A 27,749-nucleotide genomic window follows, 5' to 3' on the forward strand; every position below is an offset into this window, starting at 1 on the left:
GACAGCGAATACGTGCGTGTGTGTGTGTGTGTGTGTGTGTGTGTGTGTGTGTGTGTGTGCAATGCGTGCACACTTCATCCTCTGCGGGCAAAGCCTCATCTCTGGTTCTGATTAACTCCCTGTAAAAACACTTCTGTTCAGAACATCACAGCCCGTACATCACACTCTCTCTTCTCTCTCTCTCTCTCTCACACACACACACACACACACACACACACACGCACACACACACCGACACAGACACACACACACGTTCTTGTATTTGTTACCTTCTTGAGACGTCCGGAAAATGCCCGCCTCTTTAGGACCACCCTTTCTAGATATAAAAATATGTGTATTTACAACATTAATAATATATAAATACTATGCAAATATAAAAAAGGTAAGGTCTTAGTTATTTTGAATTTTTATTTTTATTTTTTTTTATTTTTTATTTTTTCTTAATTTACTTCATTATTAAAGTATGTCTCTGTATAAATGTTTTGTTATTAATTAAATTTGGCTAAAAGGAGCTTTTTTTCAATTTCCTACACACACTTGTTATTTCATATGTTGGCCAGAGGGGGAGCACTTTTAAAAGCGACACACAGTCAATTTGAAAAACCCTTCCTTTTTGGTACCACCCTCATTTGGTAGATTTCACCACCAGGGGTGCAAATGAGATCTCTATTTTGGGGTTTTTGTAATGTACTTAAGGTTGATGACAAAGGAATCGGGGACCACATATGGCCCCTCTGCCACACTTTGGGCAACCCAGCTGTAAAAGCTGACTGTTAATGGCCACTATAGTCTGAAGAACGTAGTGTATTTGTTCATCCTATATTGGGACGCGGATTGTTTTACGTCAGCACCGGAAGTCGTAAAACCAGGTGTTCACCTGTCGGCTTTTTTTCGGGGATGAATAGGGGAAGTCCTTCTTTAGCTGCCGTCTTGTTTGATCATATATTCCTGCCTTTGCACCTGTCAATGTTTACATTTGCATGCACATAAATCAACAAAACATCCTGACTTTGGAGCAATGTTCACGGACTGTAGTATTAAATGCAATGGTTTTTCCGTACTGGGACCATGATTTCAGTCCAAAGTTGTTCACACGTCCTCATATGGACGGTACTTTTCCTTGTTGACGTCTCAAGAAGGGTAGAAATACAAGAACACACACACACGAACGCACACACACATGCTGCGCAGCTCCTGGAGGCTCCCTGTTCACAAAGGGGAGTCTACACCCATCATTCAAAGCCTCGTAGGCCTTAAGAATGCTGACACACACACACGCTCAATCACACGCAGACACGCACACACATCCACACACAAAGTGTTCTGTTTTCTTAGCTTTGATACACTTATAGAGTTCAGAGGTGAGAGGGCTGGAGGTAACGCCGTGTTTTTTCAGAGTTTCTAACCACCTAAATCTGCTCCGAGACCCACAAGGAGGTCCAGATGGTTGGGTGGAGACAGAAAACACTCTCATACGCACACATAAACCCATTGTCATGCTCGGATGGATACAAAAACACACAACATCACACACACACACACGCACATCCCAGCTTTACAACCTGACACATGCATGACGAGTCGCGACGACGTTTCCAGGTTCGGGTTCCACTTATGCTATATTTTGTTATTAGGCTAATGACTGTTGGTTTAAGGCTTGATTGTGTTGCGTACGACTTGTAAAGTGCTAACAAATGTTAGCGACAGCAGCGCCGTGATGTGGGAACCACCAGCGGCTCCACAACGAGGTGCGAGCCCGCATCGGGCGTCTCGGGGCCCGCTTAATCTCAGCCAGCTGAGCACAGTCACATCTGATCAATACCTGAATTTATCACACGCCGCGAGACGCTGTCATCCACATGCATTATAGATCATGAGTGGTTGTGTGTGTGTGTGTGTGTGTGTGTGTGTGTGTGTGTGTGTGTGTGTGTGTGTGTGTGTGTAAGAGTGTGTGTTCACGGGTTCGGCCCGCACTACCTCTTGAGATACCATTGACATTGTCTTTAGCAGCCAATTACAGTCAGAACGCCAGCGGAAAAAGGTCACAGTCATCTCGCTATCAACACTCACCGCCAAATGCCAACTGTGTGTGTGTGTGTGTGTGTGTGTGTGTGTGTGTGCGTGCATGAGTGAGTTCTTGTATTGCTACGCTTCTCGAGACATCAACAAGGAACAAGTTCGGACATAAATCATGGTCCCAATACGGATAACCGTTGCATCTAATAGAGAGCCAAGTGCTAGAGTCCGTGAACATTGCTCCAAAGTCAGGACTTTTTAGTCGATTTAAAGTGCGTACAAAAGTCAACATCGACAGGTGCAAAGATGAATTAAGACGGCGGCTAAAGGAGGACTTTTCTATTCATCCCCGAAAAAAACCCACAGAGTGAATAGCTGATTTTATGACTTCTGGTGCAGACGTGAGACATCCCACGTGTGACCATAGGATGAACAAATTTCACACTTTGTCATCGGTCCCTAAACCCATTACAAAAACAAAAAATAGAGATCTCATTTGCACCCCCTCCCGGCGGAGAAATCTATCAAAATGAGGGTGGTCCTAAAAAGGAGGGATTTTTCAAATTGATTGTGTGTCGGTTTTAAAAGTGCTCCCACCTCTGGTCAACATATGAAATAACAAGTGTGTGTAAGAAAATTGAAATGCGCCTCCTTTGGCCAGAATTAAGTTTAACAAAAATAAATATGTATGTAGAGACATACTGTATTAACTTGAAGTAAGTAATGAAGATTAAAAAACAATTACAAAATAAATAAAAAAATAAATAAAAGTAGTCTTTTTCTCACAATGTGTCGACTTTTTTCTTATGAAATTGGGAACAATTTCTCATATTCTTTCTGTTTCTGCAATATTGTAATGGTTCCTCGTAAAATGATGACTTTTTTTAATGCAAAATGGTGACATTTGTCATACAAAATTCTGATGTATCACAATATTGCCAATTTTTTGTTGCTCTTGTTTAAATTCGTTAGTGAAATTATGACTTTTTGTCATAATGTCGCCAAACAAAACTCAGATTATTTGTATAATATCGGCAGTTTTTTTTTTTTTTTATAAAATTGAGATTTTTGTCGAGTAAAATGACGACTTTTTTCTAAAAATTGCCGAAAGGTTAAGCTTTTCCTGCAAAATTGTGACTGTTGTTGAGTTAAATTCCAACTTTTATCATAACATTGCAGAAATGTTCCGTAATTCTTGTACATTTTGGTCTTGCAGTGAGTAAAATTATGACTTTTATATTCTTTTATTTTTTGTTTTTCAGGTGAAATTTTGACAAGTATCTTGTGAAATTCCAACTAATTTTTCACAACAATCTTTTTTATATTTGCATAGTATGTGTACATTATTCATGTTGTAAATACACATCTTTATACAGTATATCTAGAAAGGGTGGTCCTAAAGAGGTAGGCATTTTTCTCGGGTCTAAAGAAGGTAACAAATACAAGAGTGTGTGTGTGTGTGTGCGTGTGCGTGTGCGTGTGTGAGTGCGTTCTTGTATTGCTACATTTCTCGAGACATCAACAAGGAACAAGTTCGGACATAAATCATGGTCCCAATACGGAAAACCGTTGCATCTAATAGATAGCCAAGTGCTAGAGTCCGTGAACATTGCTCCAAAGTCAGGATTTTTTGTCGATTTCAAGTGCGTACAAAAGTCAACATTGACAGGTGCAAAGATGAATTAAGACGGCGGCTAAAGAAGGACTTTTCTATTCATCCCCGAAAAAAACCCACAGAGTGAATAGCTGATTTTATGACTTCCGGTGCTGACGTGAGACATCCCACGTGTGACCATAGGATGAAAAGATTCACACTATGTCATCGGCCCTAAGCCCATTACAAAAACAAAAAATATAGATCTCATTTGCACATCCCCGGTGGAGAAATCTATCAAAATGAGGGTGGTCCTAAAAAGGAGGGATTTTTCAAATTGATTGTGTGTCGGTTTTAAAAGCACTCCCCCTCTGGTCAACATATGAAATAACAAGTGTGTGTAAGAAAATCGAAATATGCACCCTTTGGCCGAAATTTTATTAAAAATACATACTGTAATAACTTGAAGTATATAATGGAGATTAAAAAACAATTACAAAAAAGAAAATGAATAAATAAAATTAAATAACGAAAAGCAGTCTTTTTCTTACCATGTGTCTACTTTTTTTGTACGAAATTGGGAACAATTTCTCAAATGATTTCTGTTTCTGCAATATTGCAATTGTTTTTCATAAAATGATGACTTTTTTTAATGTAAAATTATGACTTTTTATCGAAAAATGGTGAAATTTTTCATACAAAATTCCGACGTATCACAATGTTGCCAATTTTTTGTTGCTCTTGTTTAATTTTGTTAGTGAAATTATGACTTTTGTCATAATGTCGCCAAGCAAAATTCAGATTATTTGTATATCGGCAGGTTTTTTTTTTTTTTTTTTTTTTTATAAATTTGAAATTTTTGTCGAGTAAAATGACGACTCTTTTCATAAAATTGCCGAAAGGTTAAGCTTTTCCTGTAAAATTGTGACTGTTATTGAGTTAAATTCTAACTTTTATCATAAAACTGCAGAAATATTCCGTAATTCTTGTAAGATTTGGACTTGCAGTGAGTAATATTACAACTTTTATTTTTTTTTATTTTTTGTTTTTTCAGGTAAAATTTTGACAAGTATCTTGTGAAATTCCAACTAATTTTTCACAACATTTTTTTTTATATTTGCATAGTATGTGTACATTATTCATGTTGTAAATACTCATCTTTATATATCTAGAAAGGGTGGTCCTAAAGAGGTAGGCATTTTTCACGGGTCTAAAGAAGGTAACAAATACAAGTGTGTGTGTGTGTGTGTGTGTGTGTGTGGGTGTGTGTGTGTGTGTGTGTGTGTGTGTGTGTGTGTGTGTGTGTGCGTGCGTGCGTGTGTGTGTGTGCGCGCGCGGAGTCCAAAATGCCAGCAGCTCCACTCCAAGGCTGAGCTCCTCCCTCAGTGCTTGTGAGTAACCTGCGGCAAATCCCTTCATGATTGATGAGAGAATTAATGTTGCCAAGTAAAACAAAGCATTGTGGGAGTGAAGAAGTGTTATTATTCAGCAGGGATCACGACATGAGAGGCTCTAATACCAACAGTTGTCTGTGATTATGTGGATACGTGTCAGTGTGTAGGCTCTACGTTTTAGATTTATTCATCAATTTACGCCACTGCCCCCCCCTGCAAATAAAATACGATTATATTCATAATGTACTTCCTGCATAAAGAGAAATACTATACAGGAACACATAAACACAACTGGACATTGAAACACATCAACAGTGTACATAACGGGTTGTTTTCTGGCGCATTTAAAAATCAATAAACCCGCATCAGCGATTAAAAGATATCTTCTGTGTTACTATGAAAATTAAAATTGCGAAAAACGTAAAAAAATGAAGAAATAAAATAATCAAACTCACAATATGTAGAACCCATTCGACGCCGTATAAGCCAGTGGTACCGCTCGTAGTCGCTTGATTCGACGACATGGTCTCACAAGATGTAGTTTGTCTTTAAATATCCTTCTTGAAAATGGCCTTGCAAATATATATCTGCCACCCAATCAACCTTTTGTTCTCCTTCTTTGTGGATCAACATTTCCTGTTTCCTGCTTAATTGCAACTTGTGATTGGATACACACTTTGGAATGGAAAACAATCCCAATCTCGTTAACGTCAGGCTACCGTCTGATTGGCTATCGCAACTGTCTATCAACTGTATGTGTTCTCAAATTCATCCACTAACGGTCCTGGTGAGTATCCAATCACGGGAGGTGTACATGTCACGTTCAAGGTGAAGGCCTTACTGACAAAATCTGGTGATCTGATTGGCTATGGCAATTATCTATCAACTGTATGTGCTCACTGCTCCCCTCACTCTGTAGCAACTGACTGTGCAGAAAGCCTTTGCACTACGCTGAGCCCTCTTTGTCATTTGGGAGCGGCATGGCGTAGTGGGTAGAGCGGCCGTGCCAGAAACCTGAGGGTTGCAGGTTCGCTTCCCACCTATTAACATCCAAATCGCTGCCGTTGTGTCCTTGGGCAGGACACTTCACCCTTTGCCCCCCGGTGCCGCTCACACTGGTGAATGAATGATGAATGAATGATTGGTGGTGGTCGGAGGGGCCGTAGGCGCAAACTGGCAGCCACGCTTCCGTCAGTCTACCCCAGGGCAGCTGCGGCTACTGATGTAGCTTACCACCACCAGGTGTGAATGAATGATGGGTTCCCACTTCACTGTGAGCGCTTTGAGTATATAACTATAGAAAAGTCCGATATAAATCTAATCCATTATTATTATTATTATTATTATTATTAAATGCCTTACCACTTGGTGGCTGAGTTGCTGTTGTTCCCAAAATTCACTTTTTTTGTCATAAAGTCGACTTTGGAATATTTAGGAGCGAGGAAATTTCACGACTAGATTTGTTGCACAGGTGGCATCCTATGACAGTTCCACGCTGGAAATCACTGAAAGCGGCCCGTTCTTTCACAAATGTTTGTAGAAACAGTCTCCATGCCTAAGTGCTTGATTTGATACGAGTGATTGGGACACCTGACTCTCATCATTTAGCAATATAGTGTAAGTCTTTCTCTTATGCACATTCTAAATAGTGAAAAACTGCTCGTACGAGGCAGTTAACAATGTGTGTAATTGGGATTTGTCCAAACGCGAATGTCCTAACTTTCCAGCCTCCTTGTTTGTGACTTGAGTTTGCGTGAACGCTTGAGATTGTGTGTTGTCGCACTAAAGCTGCCGGGTGATTGGCAGCTCATATGTATTTCATCAGGGATGAAATGACGGAGGATGACAGGGGGGTGGGGGGGTGAAATTAAAATCGCTTCCCTTGTCAGGCCATCACTGCTCCCATGTCATTGTCAAAGTGTCGGTGGGCCCGTCAATACCCATCGCCCGGGTGTGCTTGAAACTGCGGGGGGGGGTCTTTGCAGACAATACCATTTTGAAATGTTGACAGCTTCGGATGGCTCACATGGAGACAATTTCCCAAACGCAATTCGATCCCCTCCTCTCCGTGGTCTAACTGTTCAGTGCTGCACCCCCCCATCCACATGTATTTATTCATTCTTTATTGGAGGCAAAAGAGCTGAATAGCCATGATTCCTTTGAATGCTTAATTAAAATATATAATTCATCGCCCACGTCAAATGATTTTTGCCGCCCGGTCTTTGCGGAGTCCGATTTGGGATCATTTGCATTTAAATTGGAAAGCCCAAAGAGGAATACAGAAGGTGGGCTCCCGTGTGTTTTTGGAGATAGAAGGCGTTTGTCTCTTGGAGGAATGCACATGACAATATTGTCTTATTGTGCATGAAAGGAAATGGAGAAAAGGACTCGGCGCAGGGGAAAGTCACCTCAAGTTGACTTTGGGATGTCGGACCTGAGCTGACATCACATCCTCTCGTGTTGGACTTGGAGTGCTGGCGCGGAAATAAACATAAATGTGTTTGGACGGATAATGCAGACGCACATCCTTGGGGACGATGCTTAAAGGGGAACATTATCACAATTTCCAAAGGGTTAAAAACAATAAAAATCAGTTCCCAGTGACTTGTTGTATTTTTTCTTTTTTTTTTTTTAAATTTTACCGGTCCCGGAATATCCCTAAAAAAAGCTTAAAGTGTTTGATTTTCGCTATTTGCGATGCGACTATCCATTTCCCTGTGACGTCATACAGTGCTGCCAATGTAAACAAACAATGGCAAATACCACAGCAAGATATAGCGACATTAGCTCGGATTCAGACTCGGATTTCAGCGGTTTAAGTGATTCAACAGATTACGCATGTATTGAAACGGATGGTTGGAATATGAAAGTATTGAAGAAGAAACTGAAGCTATTGACGCTATTCATAGCCATAGCATGGCCGAATAGCTGCGTTAGCATCGCCGGTAAAATGTGCGGACCGAACGATCAGGACTTTCGCATCTCTTGACACTGGAGCAACTTAAATCGGTCGATTGGTAAGTGTTTTTTTCGCATTAAATGTGGGTGGAAGGAAACGTAATATAGTTGCAAATGCATCTTCAGGTTATCCATACATCTCTGTGCCATGTCTGCTTTAGCACCGCCGGTAAATAACATGTTAGCATCAATTAGCATAGCATGTTAGCATCGATTAGCTGGCAGTCAACATCAACAAAACTCACCTTTGTGATTTCGTTGACTTTATTGTTGCAAATGCATCTGCAGGTTATCCATACATCTCTGTGCCATGTTTGCTTTAGCACCGCCGGTAAATAGCATGTTAGCGTCGATTAGCGTAGCATGTTAGCATCGATTAGCTGGCATTCAACATCAACAAAACTCACCTTTGTGATTTCGTTGACATTATCGTTGCAAATGCATCTGCAGGTTATCCATACATCTCTGTACCATGTCTGCTTTAGCACCGCCGGTAAATAGCATGTTAGCATCGATTAGCAGAGCATGTTAGCATCGATTAGCTGGCATTCAATATCAACAAAACTCACCTTTGTGATTTCGTTGACTTTATTGTTGCAAATGCATCTGCAGGTTATCCATACATCTCTGTGCCATGTTTGCTTTAGCACCGCCGGTAAATAGCATGTTAGCGTCGATTAGCGTAGCATGTTAGCATCGATTAGCTGGCATTCAACATCAACAAAACTCACCTTTGTGATTCCGTTGACATTATCGTTGCAAATGCATCTGCAGGTTATCCATACATCTCTGTACCATGTCTGCTTTAGCACCGCCGGTAAATAGCATGTTAGCATCGATTAGCAGAGCATGTTAGCATCGATTAGCTGGCATTCAATATCAACAAAACTCACCTTTGTGATTTCGTTGACTTTATTGTTGCAAATGCATCTGCAGGTTATCCATACATCTCTGTGCCATGTTTGCTTTAGCACCGCCGGTAAATAGCATGTTAGCGTCGATTAGCGTAGCATGTTAGCATCAATTAGCTGGCAGTCACGCCGCAACCAAATATGTCTGATTAGCACATAAGTCAACATCAACAAAACTCACCTTTGTGATTTCGTTGAATTTATCGTTGCAAATGCATCTGCAGGTTATCCATACATCTCTGTGCCATGTCTGTTAAAGCAACTTTATCACTGTTACAAATATGTACCACACTGTGAACCCACACCAAACAAGAATGACAAACACGTTTTTTTTTTTTTTTGTATTTGGGTCTTTAAAAGAAAATACATTTTTCGTTTCATATATATTTTTTAAGGATTGCTAGTATGTTGAAAATGTAGCTTTTAATGACGCGGTGGGTCGTCAGGGCCGGCGAAGGACTGACACACCCTCCGCTACCTCGCCATCCACGTAATGGCCACCCCTGCGGTAGTCCGTACGTACGTTGTAGTACACAGAGAAAAAAAAAAGCATGTTTACGGCTTACGAGCCTCTCCGGAACCCCTGCCAAGGTGGCTGCTTCAGTTCACAAATCAAAGTTGTTTCTGTCTGCTCAATATCTGGTGGTGTTGTGTTGGTTTAACATTTCACTAACAAATAGATTAAAGGACCAGGAAACAACACGTGGCATCAATAACTCACAGTCGAGTACTTCACATCTGTGCACCTAAAAGGGTGACTGGGCTGCAATCTGGACTTTTGGACCTCACACACACACATTAGTGGCCTAATTACACTCCTTTAATGGGGCTTTTAGAGCTTTAGAAATGGGTATGCACAAATAAATGGACGGCTGTCCCTGTTAAGAAAGTATACAAAAAGCTACATAATAATAAGCAACATAAAATATTATTTTGACCAAAAAAAGATCTGTACAGTAGTGCCTGATTTATAAGAAATGGTCACCCTAAACACATTAGTGCGGTAGGAATATTATGAATAAATCAAATATTTCATAATTACAAGAAAATACATAATTTTCAGATTATTAGAGCAATATCAACATGGAATAACACTCATATAGTCACTTTAGCCTTGAGTGTGTTCTACTGTAGATTAAAGAACAACAACACTTCTTCATTTTGCACCAATGAGAGTTGCAGCCAGGGAGATGCATTCATGGACACTGGGAGTTAAGAGCCATCCATCCATCCATCATCTTCCGCTTATCCGAGGTCGGGTCGCGGGGGCAACAGCCTAAGCAGGGAAACCCAGACTTCCCTCTCCCCAGCCACTTCGTCTAGCTCTTCCCGGGGGATCCCGAGGCGTTCCCAGGCCAGCCGGGAGACATAGTCTTCCCAACGTGTCCTAGGTCTTCCCCGTGGCCTCCTACCGGTTGGACGTGCCCTAAAGAGCGTCAAACATTACATGTCGAAAAAGTTATATATGTTTTTTTAATATTGTGAATTTCTGCAATAACAATAACAATCTGATTTTATTTCTTATGTTTCAATGTCTTCCTAAATTACCATTTAATTTATAGGATTAAAGTTGTTTGAAGTACAAGTTTGTTCAACGTGATTGTAACAAAATTCCATGAAACTAAAAACTTTGTTTTTTTTTTTGTTTTTTTTTACTTTACACAAATGTGCATGTTTTCCAATTTTTTAAGAACCAATTCAGCACCGTTTTTAGAACATATTTTGTATTGATGTTGATTAAAATACAAACGGTACCCACCTTGAATCAAAAGCCGAGGTACCACTATATCGTAAGGTGGGAGTGGTATTGTAGCCACCACGGTATTTCGGTCTCAAAGTCTTCACGATAATACCGTGACACCTAACAGTCTATCCATCCTCTTCCGCTTATCCGAGGTCGGGTCACGGGGGCAGCAGCCTAAGTAGGGAGGCCCAGACTTCCCTCTCCCAAGCCACTTCGTCCGGCTCCTTCCGGGGGATCCTGAGGCGTTCCCAGGCCAGCCGGCAGACATAGTCTTTACAACATGTCCTGGGTCTTCCCCGTGGCCTCCTTCAGGTCGGGCGTGCCCAAAACACCTCCCTAGAGAGGCATTCGGGTGGCATCCCGAGCAAATGCCCGAACCACCTCATCTGGCTCCTCTCCATGTGGAGGAGCAGCAGAGTTATTTTGAGTTCCTCCCGGATGAGAGAGCTTCTCACCCTATCTCTAAGGGAGAGACCCGGCACCCGGCGGACGGAACTCATTTGGGCCGCTTGTACCCGTGATCTTGTCTTTTCGGTCAAAACCCAAAGGTCATGACCGTAGGTGAGGATGGGAACATAGATCGACCGGTAAATTGAGATCTTTGCCTTCCGGCTGAGCTCCTTCTTCACCACAACGGATCGATACAGGGTCCACATTACTGAAGACGCCGCACCGATCTGCCTGTCGATCTCACCATCCACTCTTCCCTCACTCGTGAACAAGAATCCAAGGTACTTGAACTCCTCCACTTGGGGCAGGGTGTCCTCCCCAACCCGGAGATGGCACTTCACCATTTACCGGGTGAGAACCATGGACTCGGACTTGGAGGTACTGTATTACCGATTAGGGGTAGTTCAGTTCAATCCTTTTTTCCCCCTTTTACATCATTGAAGTTAGTTTGTACCCGTGATCTTGTCCTTTCGGTCATAACCCAGAGCTCATGACCATAGGCGAGGATTTGAACATAGATCAACCGGTAAATTGAGAGCTCTGCCTTCCAGCTCGGCTCCTTCTTCACCACAATGGATCGATACTGCGTCCGCGTTACTGAAGACGCCGCATCAGAGGTACTTGAATTGAACTCCTCCACTTGGGGCAGGGTGTCCTCCCCGACCTGGAGATGGCACTTCACCATTTACCGGGTAAGAACCATGGACTCGGACTTGGGGATACTGTATTACCGATTAGGTGTAGTTCAGTTCAATCATTGAAGTTCGCTTGTACCCGTGATCTTGTCCTTTCGGTCATAACCCAGAGCTCATGACTATAGGTGAGGATGGGAACGTAGATCAACCGGTAGATTGAGAGCTTTGCCTTCCGGCTCAGCTCCTCCTTCACCACAATGGATCGATACTGCGTCCGCATTACTGAAGACGCCGCATCAGAGGTACTTGAATTGAACTCCTCCACTTGGGGCAGGGTGTCCTCCCCAACCCGGAGATGGCACTTCACCCTTTACCGGGTAAGAAACCATGGACTCGGACTTGGGGATACTGTATTACCGATTAGGGGTAGTTCGGTTCAATCCTTTTTTTCCCCTTTTACATCATTGAAGTTAGCTTGTACCCGTGATCTTGTCCTTTCGGTCATAACCCAAAGCTCATGACCATAGGTGAGGATGGGAACGTAGATCAACCGGTAAATTGAGAGCTTTGCCTTCCGGCTCAGCTCCTTCTTCACCACAATGGATCGATACTGCGTCCGCATTACTGAAGACGCCGCATCAGAGGTACTTGAATTGAACTCCTCCACTTGGGGCAGGGTGTCCTCCCCAACCCGGAGATGGGACTTCACACTTTACCGGGTAAGAACCATGGACTCGGACTTGGGGATACTATATTACCGATTAGGAATAGTTGAGTTCAATCCTTTTTTTCCCCTTCTACATCATTGAAGTTAGCTTGTACCCGTGATCTTGTCCTTTTGGTCATAACCCAGAGCTCTTGTCCATCGGTGAGGATGGGAACGTAGATCAACCGGTAAATTGAGAGCTTTGCCTTCCGGTTCAGCTCCTTCTTCACCACAATGGATCGATACTGCGTCCGCATTACTGAAGACGCCGCATCAGAGGTACTTGAATTGAACTCCTCCACTTGGGGCAGGGTGTCCATGGTTCTCACCCTTTACCGGGTGAGAACCATGGACTAGGACTGTATTACCGATTACGGGTAATACAGTTCAATTGTTTTGTTCCTTTACATCATTGAAGTTGGCTTAGAAAACTTGTTTTCTTTATTTTTCTTAAACTGCTGCCTCTTCATGACAGATGGATTTATGACAAGTTAACGAGAAACAGAACGTTCCACGCACATGTAGATCTTCCCCGGACTTTTATAGAAACATAAACTCCATTGAGACAAGACTTTTATTTGATCACTGTGACAGACTACTGCTATTCCGCAGGCACTTTTATGAGCAAATCAAGTTTGCTTTGGGACAGAGAGCTGATTATTTGCGACACACATAATGGTGGCGGTGAGACGGGGGCGAGGGACTGTGTTGAGATTTTGCATCGACTTTAGACAAGAGCCCGATATTTTTCCACAGAAGATAAATTACCAGTGCGAGAAAATGGTCCGGATCTCATATTGCTGGTAAATTGAAATGTGTTATGTCTGGCAGGAATTGGATATTTTCATCTTGAATGCTCTAATCCCGAAGGGTAGTTTTACTATATTAAGTTTTTAAGCAACCCTTTCTGCCGTGATATTAAGAAAAAACCCCACGGAAATAGCACATTAGAGCAGTGATTCTCAAACGCTGGCACTGGTGATGCTTCATTTAGTGGTAAACCAAAGAAGTACTTGATTCAAGTCAAACTTTGTGTTTTATTAAATTGGCCAAAAATATTAAATATACCGTATTTTTCGAACTATAAAATCCTTCAATTGTCTCAAAACTCGTTACTGGGCAATATATCCCAGTGTGCCTTATGTACGGAATAATTCATACCGACCTCGAATCAATTTGATTTGGTACATAGTGTAATGATAAGTGTGATCAGTAGATGGCAGTCACACATAAGAGATACGTGTAGACTGCAAGACGACGCCAGTAAACAACACTAAAACTTTAAATGTTCCATTGAAAATAAAGAACAGAACACACGGCGCTTAAAAATCCGTCAAAATGTTTTTAGTACGACTTTAGTAAGCTCTGAAGCCGCACCTCTTGATGGATTGCCGGCGCATTAAACTAACAAGTATTATTATGGCGTGTGTATAAGGACCGAAAAATGGCACACATATTATCTGGTGTTTTGTTTCACAATATTATGCAAAAGCAATTGTTCTTACCTTCTGGTACCTGCTGATCTGTATTTGGGATCTGCATCAATCCTGAAAAATTGCCAAGTCCGCCTTTGTAGTCCGTGCCGACCCAGTTCTAATATGAAGTAGTGTAAAGTTCTCAGTAGACCAGCGAACAAAGCGCTAAACATTGTCGTGAGTTTACGTTATTCACCCAAGGAACTTTTGTTATTAGAGAGTTCCGGTCGGACGTTTTTTCACAGGACACATTCTGGGTGTTGTTGTTGCACTAGTGAGCCACGGATGAGGAGATGCTGCTCCGTTATTGATGGAAGTTAAGTCTGAATGTCATTAAAACAGTTAGCGCCATCTTTTGACACTTCTTCCGCTCTTTTAGGCAACATTTTGACCAAAGAACCACCATTACATGTTATGTAGACCTTTTTACATTTAGAAAAAAATATATATTAAAACATTACCTTTTTAATGCGCTTTATGATCTGGTGTGTGTTTTGTATAAAAATAGACCCGCTCATCAGCAGTGCGCCTTATAATGTGGTGCGCCCTATGGTCCGTAAAATACAATAAATACTGTAGTGTAAACAGGAGGAGGTGACGGCACAGTTCCACAAGAGGGTAATGTTGCTCTATGTATATATATATATATATATATATATATATATATATATATATATATATATATATATATATATATATATATATATATATATATATATAAACAATGTAATATAAAAATAATGAACAATATATTTAATTAAACGACAAAGGAAAGGCGTGTGTAAACTAGATTTAAAAGGGATGTATCGTGGAAAACTATGTGTATGAATAATTAGCTGTCGAGTATTACCGTAATTGTTGGCTGAGGAACCAGACAAATCTGACGGGTCTATAGGCAAAAGGGGTCCATCATCCAAGTGAGTTCTGTGGGGCAGAGTGAGGCGTCAAGAGGTCCGTGTCTAGAGCGGGGGTCGAGGATCAAGGCAGGCAGTCGAGATCCATGGGTGGGGTCCAAGGAAGCTGAGGCATAGTTTGAATCCAAGGCAAAAGAAGGAAAACTTTGCTGGCACAAGGGAGAAGACAGGGGACAAATCAAGCACAGGGAGGAAAGAGCTAATGATCGCTTATGGGACATCAACAGAAGGCTAAGTTCCGGCCAGGATCCTTGGGTCCACTGGTCTTTATACAGCTCGCCCTCATCAATCCCAGGTGTGCAGATTGCTGATAGCCCACAGCCAGTGCGAGCAGGGGAGTGTCTCGGCGCGCTGCCAACGGATGTGCTGGCAGACCCAGCAGCCGGAGAAAAACGGGTTCGAACCCGTGCCGTGACAACTACGCTACTGTGTTTTAATGTTGGTCAGAGTTGACATATGTTTTTTAAAAATAAAACATTAAAAGTGAGTGTTTGGTGCTCTTGTACACAGCAGGTTTGTTTTCTCACGGACTCGTCCTGTGGCTGCGTCATTCTGTTTGATATTGAGTGGGGGTGTAAAAGCCTTTTCATGTTCTTGAATAACATCCAGCAATGTGATGTTGCTTTGTTCCTGTGGTGGTCAAACATGGGGTGGTGTTAAAACTTAACTCGAGGGAGCAGATTTGAATAAGAGATATAGATGTGAGGCTCATGGAGTGATAAATACTGCATATAGACACAAGGACAAGTGGACAGGTGCAAAAAGAGCAATGGACAAATATGATTAAGTAAAAAATGAAAAAAAAAATGGAGAAAACTTGAAGCCAAAAATAAAAAAAATACTCCTAATAGGATGAGACAGAGGTTTGTAACAGTTGGACTCCTGCATCCGAAGAACAAGGAAATTCACTTTGCTTTATTTAAAGTGCTCACTCCCTTCTGCTCGACACGACGAGCAAGTGAGAAAATCCTTGGTCGGTACCGAGAGCAAAATAATGTACACAAACTACTTATTGGAAAGATTTTAGGACAAGTTGTGGAACTGATGAACTAGACCCTGGTCTAAAGAGTGGCAACACATTCTCACAAATCCCCTCACTTGACCTTCATTTAATCGCTCGTCTTCCCCAAAGTCCATCCATCCATCCATTTCCTACCGCTAATTCCCTTTATTGGGGTGGCGGTCATGGCCATTATATTAGAAACACCAGCAGCACCGTTTCACACTGCTAAATATAATTGAAATATGAACACATCTTTCCTGTCGTGTTTACTCCACGCTTGCAAAACTGCCTCATTAGTGAATTAGTGAATTATATTTATATAGCGCTTTTCTCTAGTGATTCAAAGCGCTTTACATAGTGAAACCCAATATCTAAGTTACATTTAAACCAGCGGGGGTGGCACTGGGAGCAGGTGGGTAAAGTGTCTTGCTCAAGGACACAACGGCAGTGACTAGGATGGCGGAAGCGGGAATCGAACCTGGAACCCTCAAGTTGCTGGCACGGCCACTCTACCAACCGAGCTATACTGCAGGTCAATAATTCATAATGACATTGATTTTGATTTATTATTATTTTTCAAAGAAAGAAACAGCCTGCACGGCAGCTTAGTGTTAGTAAACATTGCAACATTTTCTTGTTACATTTCACCCGTTCGCTCCTTTATATCACTTTTTTACGTTTTAAAAATGTTGCGATCGTATTTTTAAAATATACCGTGGGGCCCTTAAATTACCTGCAGACCGCAAATGGCCCCCAGGCCGCACTTTGGACCCCCCTGGTCCCTCATATATATTATATATATTATTAAATAATATATATTTGGTTTTACACTCTTGAAAAACAATTTGAAGATGAATTTTACCTTTATAACCTCATTATACTATTGGCTAAGTTGTATATTTGTAAATATACGTTTTTCCGACGTTTACCCGACCTGTTTTTTTTGCCTTATCAATCAATCAATCAATGTTTACTTATATAGCCCTAAATCACTAGTGTCTCAAAGGGCTGCACAAACCAATACGACATCCTCGGTTGGCCCACCTAAGGGCAAGGAAAACTCACACCCAGTGGGACGTCGGTGACAATGATGACTATGAGAACCTTGGAGAGGAGGAAAGCAATGGATGTCGAGCGGGTCTAACATGATACTGTGAAAGTTCAATCCATAATGGATCCAACACAGTCGCGAGAGTCCAGTCCAAAGCGGATCCAACACAGCAGCGAGAGTCCCGTTCACAGCGGAGCCAGCAGGAAACCATCCCAAGCGGAGGCGGATCAGCAGCGCAGAGATGTCCCCAGCCGATACACAGGCGAGCAGTACATGGCCACCGGATCGGACCGGACCCCCTCCACAAGGGAGAATGGGACATAGGAGAAAAAGAAAAGAAACGGCAGATCAACTGGTCTAAAAAGGGAGTCTATTTAAAGGCTAGGGTATACAAATGAGTTTTAAGGTGAGACTTAAATGCTTCTACTGAGGTGGCATCTCGAACTGTTACCGGGAGGGCATTCCAGAGTACTGGAGCCCGAAATGAAAACGCTCTATAGCCCGCAGACTTTTTTTGGGCTTTGGGAATCACTAATAAGCCGGAGTCCTTTGAACGCAGATTTCTTGCCGGGACATATGGTACAATACAATCGGCCAGATAGGATGGAGTTAGACCGTGTAGTATTTTATACGTAAGTAGTAAAACCTTAAAGTCACATCTTAAGTGCACAGGAAGCCAGTGCAGGTGAGCCAGTACAGGCGTAATGTGATCAAACTTTCTTGTTCTTGTCAAAAGTCTAGCAGCCGCATTTTGTACCAACTGTAATCTTTTAATGCTAGACATGGGGAGACCCGAAAATAATACGTTACAGTAATCAAGACGAGGCGTAACAAACGCATGGATAATGATCTCAGCGTCTTTAGTGGACAGAATGGAGCGAATTTTAGCGATATTACGGAGATGAAAGAAGGCCGTTTTAGTAACGCTTTTAATGTGTGACTCAAAGGAGAGAGCTGGGTCGAAGGTAAAACCCAGCCTTAGAACTCTACATTAAAACACTCTACCTCTAACAACCAAAAAGCTGTGAAAACGATGATGCTGTGTTCCAAATTTAAGTTATTTACTGAGATTGAGTGAGCCTATGGCTTTCCACTTTGTTTATTTTATGTATATGGGACGGCGTGGCGCAGTGGGAGAGTGGCCGTGCGCAACCCGAGGGTCCCTGGTTCAAATCCCACCTAGTACCAACCTCGTCACGTCCGTTGTGTCCTGAGCAAGACACTTCACCCTTGCTCCTGATGGGTGCTGGTTTGCGCCTTGCACTGCAGCTCCCTCCATCAGTGTGTGAATGTGTGTGTGAATGGATGCATGTGGAAGTAGTGTCAAAGCGCTTTGAGTACCTTGAAGGTAGAAAAGCGCTATACAAGTACAACCCATTTATTTATTTATTTATTTATTTATATATATATATATATATATATATATTGCATTCTATATTGGTTACTTTATAGAACTGGCGCTGTTTTGTATGGTATTTATACTGTTTTGTACTGTTTTTTTCCTTACTTTGATTATTACTTTCAAATGTTGTAAATGTTGAAATTCATAAATTAAGGTCTATTTTAAAAAAAAAAGTCTGCAGTTAATCATGTGACCGCCTAGCTCTGTTTGATTCGTGAAACGGAGTCAAACGTCACCAGTGACTGCATTTGATTGGTGAAACGCAGGCATGTGATAGATCCTACTTTGAAGGTATGTCTGACAAACCGAAACAAACAAAGCGTGCATTAACACATCGATAAAAATCGGTAGCGAGCTGAATGTAGATAAATGGAGCGGAGTAAAAGTAGTGTTTCTTCTCTATAAATATACTCAAGTAAAAGTAAAAGTATGCTGTATAAAAACTACTCTTAGATGTACAATTCATCCCAAAAGTTACTCAAGTAGATGTAACGGAGTAAATGTAGCGGTTTACTACCCACCTCCGGTTTTCAATGTTCAGCTCATTAAACATGCGTGGTGGTGAAGCCAGCGTCCATTCTCAATACGTACTAGTCGCCATTTAGCCTTTTTCGAAGAAAAAAACACCCAAAGTTTGCGTTGTTTTCGGCTGCACGAACCATTCAAATCGCGGAAATGATCAAAGTTTCTTACGAGTTCCTCAAAAGGTAGACGGCAACAAGTTGTGTTTGATATACTTTTAACGTTTACTATTTACCATTTAAGTATTATCTTGATATTATTTGTATTTCTTAATATGCAATCTTGACGTCTATGGTGACATTTTGTTAAAGACAAGGAAAAACATGCGTACATGGCTGTAAGCGCAAAGAAAATTCATGAAATGCAACCTTACCCAGGCAAATACAATGCATATTTTTCCGGTAAAGTGCTGATACTGATTTCCTTGAGAAGATGTAGACCTCCATCCTTTTCCAAGTTTTAGTCCGTTTTGCCGTGAAGAATGATGTCTGGAGCACCAGATTGTGCGACATGTCTGGGAACTTGACCAACAGATAATCCTTTTTTTGCAGGAAGCTTTAGGCCCCCTGCGTACTCTGATAGATCCGGCACAGCTTGCTGCACATCAGTGATATTGGCTTGGTTGACCACCATTTCCGGGTAGAAGTCACATCATGGAATTCAAGCATTAGGCAATTAGGAGGCAGCAGCTACGCAACAGCTAAGCACACAATAGCAAAGAAGGTACACTTTGTCACGACTTGGACTATGGGATATTTTGTTTTTCCTATGCAAAAGATGATTGGCACGAGCCAGGCGAGAACGTGAGTACATTTTTATTTAGTATTCTAACAAGACTACAAAAAAGGCAAACAAAGGGCGCGCACAAGGGCGGAGAACAAACTTGACTACTCACAACAAAAACAGCACAATGGCATGACTTTATATAAAAACCAAACTAAACAACTGTAACATAACAAAACCAAACAACTTACTTGACAAGAGCATGAAGGAGATAGCATGGCTTGGCATGAGGTTGTTGAGAAATACAGAGGTACGTAGGTACATTTGCCAGGACAAAGAACAGAAACAGAATGGCTTAAATAGCAGTGACATAATCAGTGATGGAACAGGTGTGTGGCATGACAGCTGAAACTAATGAGTTGGCATGGTAACGAAAACAAACCAGGAAGTGCAAAACAGGAAACAAGGGTGCAAAAAACAAAACATAACATGACCATAACAAAACAAGATTTCCTGGGCGTGACAAACCTACGTAATAACCGTCCTCAATTGAACAATATTGCTGTCTAAACTACCACGTGTCAATATAAACAAGCATCACATAAATGTTGCAAAAACCTCCAGAAAATGTCTCTAAGCACTATAAAGTATCCAGTAACAAATGTGTCTGGATCATTCAAATTACCGCATCCTGATCTTATTTTAATGAATTAGTGTAGCTACTAAGTGTTCCCCAAACAGAAATTAACTCTACTCTTAAATCTGCTCTTAGGCTAGTGTTATCAGACATAAAATAGTCTTCTGATTTGCTTCACTTAATCACATCTTTTCCAACATTCCATATTACAAATAATAATACAAGTATGTACTTTAATGCAATATGGTTTTGTTTTTCATACCTATGTGTTCTGTCTTTGACTAATTTCACTTGATCAAACCTTTTCTAACATTCATTACCACAGAAAAGTACAAGTATGTGCTATGGTTCCTGCTGATATCGTATCAGATGAATATCTGTATCGGACAGCACTCGAGACTCCAATATCGGTATCGCATCGGAAAGGAAGAAGTTGAATCAGGATGACCCGAGTTACTTCCTTTGATTTTTCGGATTATTTATTGGACTGAGATGGGCCAGTGAGTTAAAGTGGGAATAAGCGGTACTAAATGGATGGATGGATGGATCAATAATAATAATAATCACTTTAATTTATAATAGAATTTTCATTGATCAACTATCACATTGCTACAAATCAAAATACATAATAAAAGAGAGAGAAAATTGGATAGCAAAAATAACATCACACAATGTACATATTAAAATTAAAGAATCTTAAGTCCATTTTTTAACGCATTCACCGTCTGTGGAGCCCTGAGGTGGCCAGGGAGGACATTCCACAGGTATCAAAACTGATCCCTTTTATTTTCCACAGCAAAATCTATTTTTGATATTGATTCATTTCCCCCTGTGGGGTTTTTGTCCATTTTGATGTTTTTGTGCTGTTGCTTTGTTGTCTCTGCAAAATAAATAAAGCCTGAGCACTCCAGCCTGATGGTGACTGGAGCCCCGTCACACTCACCCTTCAGAGGTGTGGAGCCTGAGCCAAACCCGTGACCTTTTGCCCCCGCACACTAGTGGGGAAGCAAAACAGTTTAAATAGGATCATCTTTAAAGCTGATTAATTAAATATTGGGCCTTAATGCTGATGTGCAGAGGAACAGCTGCTCACTGGACGCCAGCCAGCAGCTTGACTGCCAGCATTTGTGACTTTGGGCTTCTGCAGAGACTAAAACAGAAAGGTTTGGTTCGGCTATAGTGTCAGACAGGATATTCCTGCAAATACATTATTGTAAATTTTTTTTTAAATATGCCTTTAATTCACTCATGTTTTGCGAAAAATGTTATGAAGTTGAGATGAGTGAATTTGTCGTCTAGAACCTCAAAGTACTGAACTAGAGATTGTGATCATGTACCGTAGGACCCAATCATGGCACCGACCTGTGTCAAATTAGACTGCACACCTGTGGGATGTTCCAAATAAGTGTTTGATGAGCATTCCTCAACTTTATCAGTATTTATTGCCACCTTTCCCAACTTCTTTGTCACATGTTGCTGGCATCAAATTCTAAGGTTAATGATGATTTGCAAAAAATATTTTTTATCAGTTTGAACATCAAATATGTTGTCTTTGTAACATATTCAACTGAATATGGCTTGGAAATCATTTGCAAATCTTTGTGTTCCATTTATATTTGCATCTAACACAATTTCCCAACTCATATGGAAACGGGGTTTGTAGACGAGGTTCGTACACCAATGCATTGTTTTATATGTACAACGAAGGCTCTGAGGTTTCACTGAATCTTCCTAACATTGACGGAGCAGGATGGGGCTAGGAAAACATATGCGGTAAAATTTCATATGGAATGTTTATTCGGGGGAAAAAAAACGGTTCTCTGACCTCAAACAAAATGTCCTTCTGGCTGAATGGACATTGTTAAAGTCTTCCAAGAAGTTGTTCAGCGAAGGACATATTGTACACTTTATCTCCTAACACCCAGCATCCTTTGCAGTGGATATTTGTTTTTGGTCGATTTATTTAATTAGAAAATGAAATGCCAAAACATGGGAGGGTATTTGTTCATTGGAGTGTCCCTCGCTGGAATTGTAACACCTTTAATCCTTGATTAAGAAGTTGCGCGTTAACATTTATGTTCAATGTCCACTGAACATAAATGGCCAATTAAACATGGTGCTTACTGTTCAGTGTCATAAAATGAAAATAACAACAACAACAAAAAAAGAGCGGCATGGGAAGTAAAAGCATGTTTTGTTCCAGTTGGATGTGTTTTATAAGACGAAGCAAAGTGCATCTATAAAACCCGGTTGTTTTTTTTAATAGCGTCGGGATCTGGATGAAAACAAAGCCATCTGTAGGTTCTTGGAATAATCTAATGAAGAGATCGGAATTAACAGTCCACAAACCCATTAAAGGCCTACTGAAATGAGATTTTCTTATTTAAACGGGGATAGCAGGTCCATTCTATGTGTCATATTTTATTTATATATATAAATAAAATGAATAGTTGAATTTCAGACGGCTCCTATCAAAAACACAGTTGTTCTACTAACTCTACTGTGCTTGCTGGTTACTAAAAAAAAACAAAAACCCTTACCTTTCACTATTTGAGTAACCTTTGTTCTGCCATTTGCGTACTGGCGAGAGTCACTTGCCGACAGGTGCCCAACACCACATAAATCGTTGGCCAATCAAAAAGCAGACCCATAACGCTATAGCCAACATTCACCAGGAGTTGACGACAGACAACATAGAATCCCTCTATTACAGACGGCGTTGCTATGGCTGTAACTTCCTCGTTCTTCTGCTTCGTCTCCTTGTGTGTGCAGTTTTTTTTATTAAAATCCGTAGATGTTGTAACGTGATTGGGCAGGCAAGTTGTTTATATAGCATGGAGCTGGAGGGGGCGTGGCCTCCAGCTCCGCTGAATTTCGGGAGATTTTCGGGAGAACATTTCTTCCGGGAGGTTTCCGGGAGAGGGGCTGAATCTCGGGAGTCTCCTGGAAAATCCGGGAGGGTTGGCAAGTATGACAACATGTGTTGTCTTCATTAAAAACACTTATATAAGATTTTAAAGTCATTTTGATAGTAGGCTAATATAGGTAATATAGACACTTACATCATGTGTTGCCTTCATTATAACACTTATATCAGGCTTTGTTTTGTATTTTTTTTTCCAATATGGCTCTTTCAACAATTTGGGTTGCCGACCCTTGGACTAAGCCAGGGGTAGGGAACCTATGGCTCTAGAGCCAGATGTGGCTCTTTTGATGTCTGCATCTGGCTCTCGGATTAATCTTAGCTAACATTGCTTAACACAATAAGTAATGAATAATTCCACTGGTAATCAGTGTTAAAAATAACATTCAAAATATAAAAAAATTCTCATGCGTTTTTATCCATCCATCCGTTTTTTCTACCTCTCCTGTTCAAGAAGTCAAGAATGGTAAGAAGTATTGTATTCATTATTAGTTAGCTTCAGAATAAAAAATGGTATTGAAAAGAATAACAGACGTGTTATACCCTAATGTTGGTTTTACATAAAAATGCACACATTTAGTTGTATTCAGTGTTAAAAAAAATATTATACGGCTCTCACGGAAATACATTTGAAAATATTTGGCTTCCATGGCTCTCTCAGCCAAAAAGGTTCCCGACCCCTGGACTAAGCTATCAGATGAATTTGCAGGGCAAAGTAAAAAAAAATGTACAGTTAATTTTATTGCTATACTTTTTTTTTTTTTTATCCAATCAATCCAATCCACTTTATTTATATAGCACATTTAAACAACAATAACGTTTCCAAAGTGCTGCACAGCCATGTTAAAAACAATATTATGCTCCACCAATGACTGAATAAAACAAAAAATTAATAAAAATAAAACCAATAAAAACAAATATGATTAAAAACTATTTTAAACGGTAAAATCAATTAAAATTTATGACGCAAATGGCAGCGTTTTGTCGGAATGGACCTTTTATCTTGATAAAGGTCCCGTCCCGTCACAACAAGAATGAACTTGACAAGTGTGTGTTTATTCATGGTGCGCTATACCTTTAAGAGCTGCAATCTCTAGCCCATCCCAGAAAGGATGGACACGTTAGGATGAACAGAGCCGGGGAGAGGAATAAAGAAAGAGGGGAAGAAAACAGAAACACGAGAGGAAGTTGCTTTACAAATACAGAACGGGACAGCTCCGGTCTTGGCAGCGTCTCAGTCGGTTGAGGTGGGGACGGAACAGACTTCGAGGGGGACAGGAAGCGCTTATCTCTCCATCTCCTCCATGGCGTTGTGAGGCGTCTATGTCTGTCAGTCAATCGGGACGACGGGCGAACGCCAATCCTCCGGTCTCTGTCCGCTCACGCTGATGACTTTCCTGTGTGGTGTGTCCACAGATGGCCAACCTCGTGACATCGCTGTGCTGTGTGGTTCTGGCCGCCGTGGTGGTCGCCTACGCGCAGAAACGCAGTCAGCTTGGTGAGTACACATTTCATGTCCACTTTGACTCCGCGTATCACATGTTTCCAGTCGACACTCCAGTTCTCTCTCACCCCACTTTCGTTGCAAGACGTCCGCTCTGTGTTGTCTATCCTCAAGTTTACTGCTATCCACCGTGAGATACAGTCTGGTAGTTTCACCTATTTGGGTTAAAAATATGTTTTGCTATCCAATAATTAAAAGCCGCAAATAATGTTGTTGAAGTGAATTATAAGTGAAGTGAATTATGTTTATATAGCGCTTTTTCTCTAGTTACTCAAAGCGCTTTACGTAGCGAAACCCAATATCTAAGTTACATTCAAACCAGTGCGGGTGGCACTGAGAGCAGGTGGGTAAAGTGTCTTGCCCAAGGACACAACGGCAGTGACTAGGAAGGCAGAAGCGGGAATCGAACCTGCAACCCTCAAGTTGCTGGCACGAACACTCTACCAACCTAGCTAAACCGCCCGTTGAATGTCGGTGCCTTCTAGAGCTCGGCAGAGTAACCGTTTTATTTTCCTCAATATCAGTAGGTAGAAGCTAGTAGCTAATTGCTCTGTAGATCAGTGTTTTTCAACCTTTTTGGAGCAAAGGCGCATATTTTTCATTGAAAAAATCCAGAGGTACACAACTCGCAGAAACGATTAAGAAATGAAACTCGGTAGACAATAAAAAGTCGTCACAATTGTTGGATATGAATTCAAACCAGTGGTTCCTAACCTGGGTTCGATCAAACCCTAGAACAGGGGTAGGGAACCTATGGCTCGCGAGCCAGATGTGGCTCTTTTGATGACTGCATCTGGCTCTCGGGTAAATCTGAGCCGACGTTGCTTAACACGATAAGTAATGGATAATTCCACTTGTAATCCATCCATCCATTTTCTACCGCTTATTCCCTTTTGGGGTCGCGGGGGGCGCTGGCGCCTATCTCAGCTACAATCGGGTGGAAGGCGGGGTACTTGTAATCACAGTGTTAAAAATAATGTTCAAGATATAAAACATTCTTGTGCATTTTTAATCCATCCATCCGTTTTCCTACCGCACTTGTTCAAGAAGTTGCGTTAATGCTAAGAAGTTATTTATTATTGGTTGGTTCTAGGGGTTCTTCAGACCACCAAGCACCGACATGAGAGCCTGTTTCAGGGTTACAATATTGCTTTATTTTTCAATAAGTCAGTTGCTTTCCACCAATTGTCTTTTTCTCTTTCGTTCTCGCTCGCACTCTGGCTCCAGCCCCAACCCCGTTTCTCTCCCTGGCTGCTGCTTAAAAACAGAGCGACAGGTGATTATATAAGAAGGCCCAGGTGGGCCTTCTACGCTCATTGCTGATTTCGAGGCCGGTCCTGGCAACACCCCGCTTCGCTGCAGGCCTGCAGGCCACGCCCCCTCCACAGTTAGCTTCAGAATAACAGTGTTATTACAAAGAATAAGAGACCTATTATACTCTAGAAATGTTAGTCTTACTTAAAAATGCACGTTGTGTTCAGTGTTAAAAAAACATTATATGGCTCTTACGGAAGTACATTTTCAAATATTTGGCTTCTTGGCTCTCTCAGCCTAAAAGGTTCCCGACCCCTGCCCTAGGGGTTCGGTGAGTCGGCCTCAGGGGTTCGGCAGAGCCTCCGCCGCGGTGGTTCCGACACGCCTGACTCATCGTGTATATAAAAACTTCTCCCTGTCGGCGTATTTTGACAATATTCCCCCTAATTTTCCATACGTGTGAACAAACGCAAAAAAAACTCTTTGAGCATTCGGCGGAGCACATGTGAGCTACATCAGACCTGCACATGCACCGTGGTCACACCCGCAGCACACCTGTCTCAAACCTCACTTAATGACAAGTTCAATGTTTTGTTATTATAATCAAATGACAGCAGTCATTTCCATGAGATTATTTTCTAATCATCGGCGGTCACTCGAAGCGATTATGACAATCCACCAGGTAGGGGTGTATCCCTTTATGGGGGATGCCTGTGCGTGACTTTGTTTTATGTGGGGAGAGTGATGCACAGACAGTCACCACACGATCCTTGACAGAATCGGGTCAGGGTCCAGAGGCATGGAGTCCAAAACGACCGGGGAACCTTTTCTGCTGCAGCCTTCTTCTGCCATCGCAGCCGTTGTGGTAGTTTTTAAATCTACCGTCTTCCGCCTGCTCCATCGTTGAAGTCTTCACCGTATCCCTGGCCAGGGGGGAGTCAGGTACTAGGCCTTTGCCAAGAGATACCTGGGTTTAACTTCCTAGTGTCCCAAGACCCCATAGAGGAGCCTCCACTGCCGGATGCACTTTAACGTCATGCCCAGAACTCTATCTTCTAATATAAGTATTTTGGCCCACTTACAATGACTATAACATATTGTTTTTCATGAGCTGTGTACTAGTATTAGATATTGCATTTAGTTCCCACTAAAACATGAGATGTATACATGGGATCATGTAACTTTCTGTTTGTAAAATATACCGTTATTAATATTTATTTAATATAATAACTACATCATGTTATGATTACGGTTCAGGTTCGGTGAATGTACATATGAAACTGGTGGGGTTCGGGACTTCCAACAAGTTTAAGAACCACTGATTTAAACCATAACCAAGAATCCATCACTATAGCTCTTGTCTCAAAGTAGGTGTACTGTCCCCACCTGTCACATCACACCCTGTATTATTTAGAATTTTTTTGGTTGTGCTCTCATACGTAGTGTTTTAGTTATTGTCTTGTGCTCCTATTTTTGTGGCTATTCCTGTTTTTTGGTATTTTCCTGTTGCAGTTTTCATGTCTTCCTTTGAGCGCTATAAGTAAGTATTTGCTGTCGTCCAGTATTCTGTTTTTGCTTACTTTGTCTCCAGTTCAGTTTTAGTTTTGTTTGCGCGGTTGGGAGTGTTGCCGTGCCAGCAACCTGAGGGTTCCTAGTTGGATCCCCACCTTCTACCAACCTCGTCACATCTGTTGTGTTCTTGAGCAAGACACTTCACACTTGCTCCTGATGGGTGGCGGTAAGTGCCTTGCATGGCAGCTCCCGCCATCAGTGTGTGAATGGGTGAATTTGGAAATAGTGTCAAAGCACTTTGAGTTCTTTGGAGGTAGAAAAGCGCAATGCAATTTTAACCCATTTACCATTGAATGCCTTTTCTCAGTGGCACTCACCTTTTGTTTATTTTTGGTTTAAGCATTAGAAACCTTTTTACCTG

General features: G+C 41.5%; 1 protein-coding gene across 2 annotated transcripts in view; it reads left to right on the forward strand.

Moving 5' to 3' along the window:
* cntfr (ciliary neurotrophic factor receptor) overlaps window positions 1-27,749 on the forward strand; it is a 723,314-nt gene that overhangs the window by 274,532 nt on the left and 421,033 nt on the right. For both annotated transcript variants that reach the window (XM_061877005.1, XM_061877006.1), the window contains one exon: window positions 24,475-24,556. In XM_061877005.1, coding sequence (XP_061732989.1) covers window positions 24,475-24,556 — 82 coding nt within the window. The remainder of the gene's footprint in view (window positions 1-24,474; window positions 24,557-27,749) is intronic.

Source organism: Nerophis ophidion, linkage group LG17 (assembly GCF_033978795.1).
Source record: "Nerophis ophidion isolate RoL-2023_Sa linkage group LG17, RoL_Noph_v1.0, whole genome shotgun sequence".
NCBI lineage: Eukaryota > Metazoa > Chordata > Actinopteri > Syngnathiformes > Syngnathidae > Nerophis > Nerophis ophidion.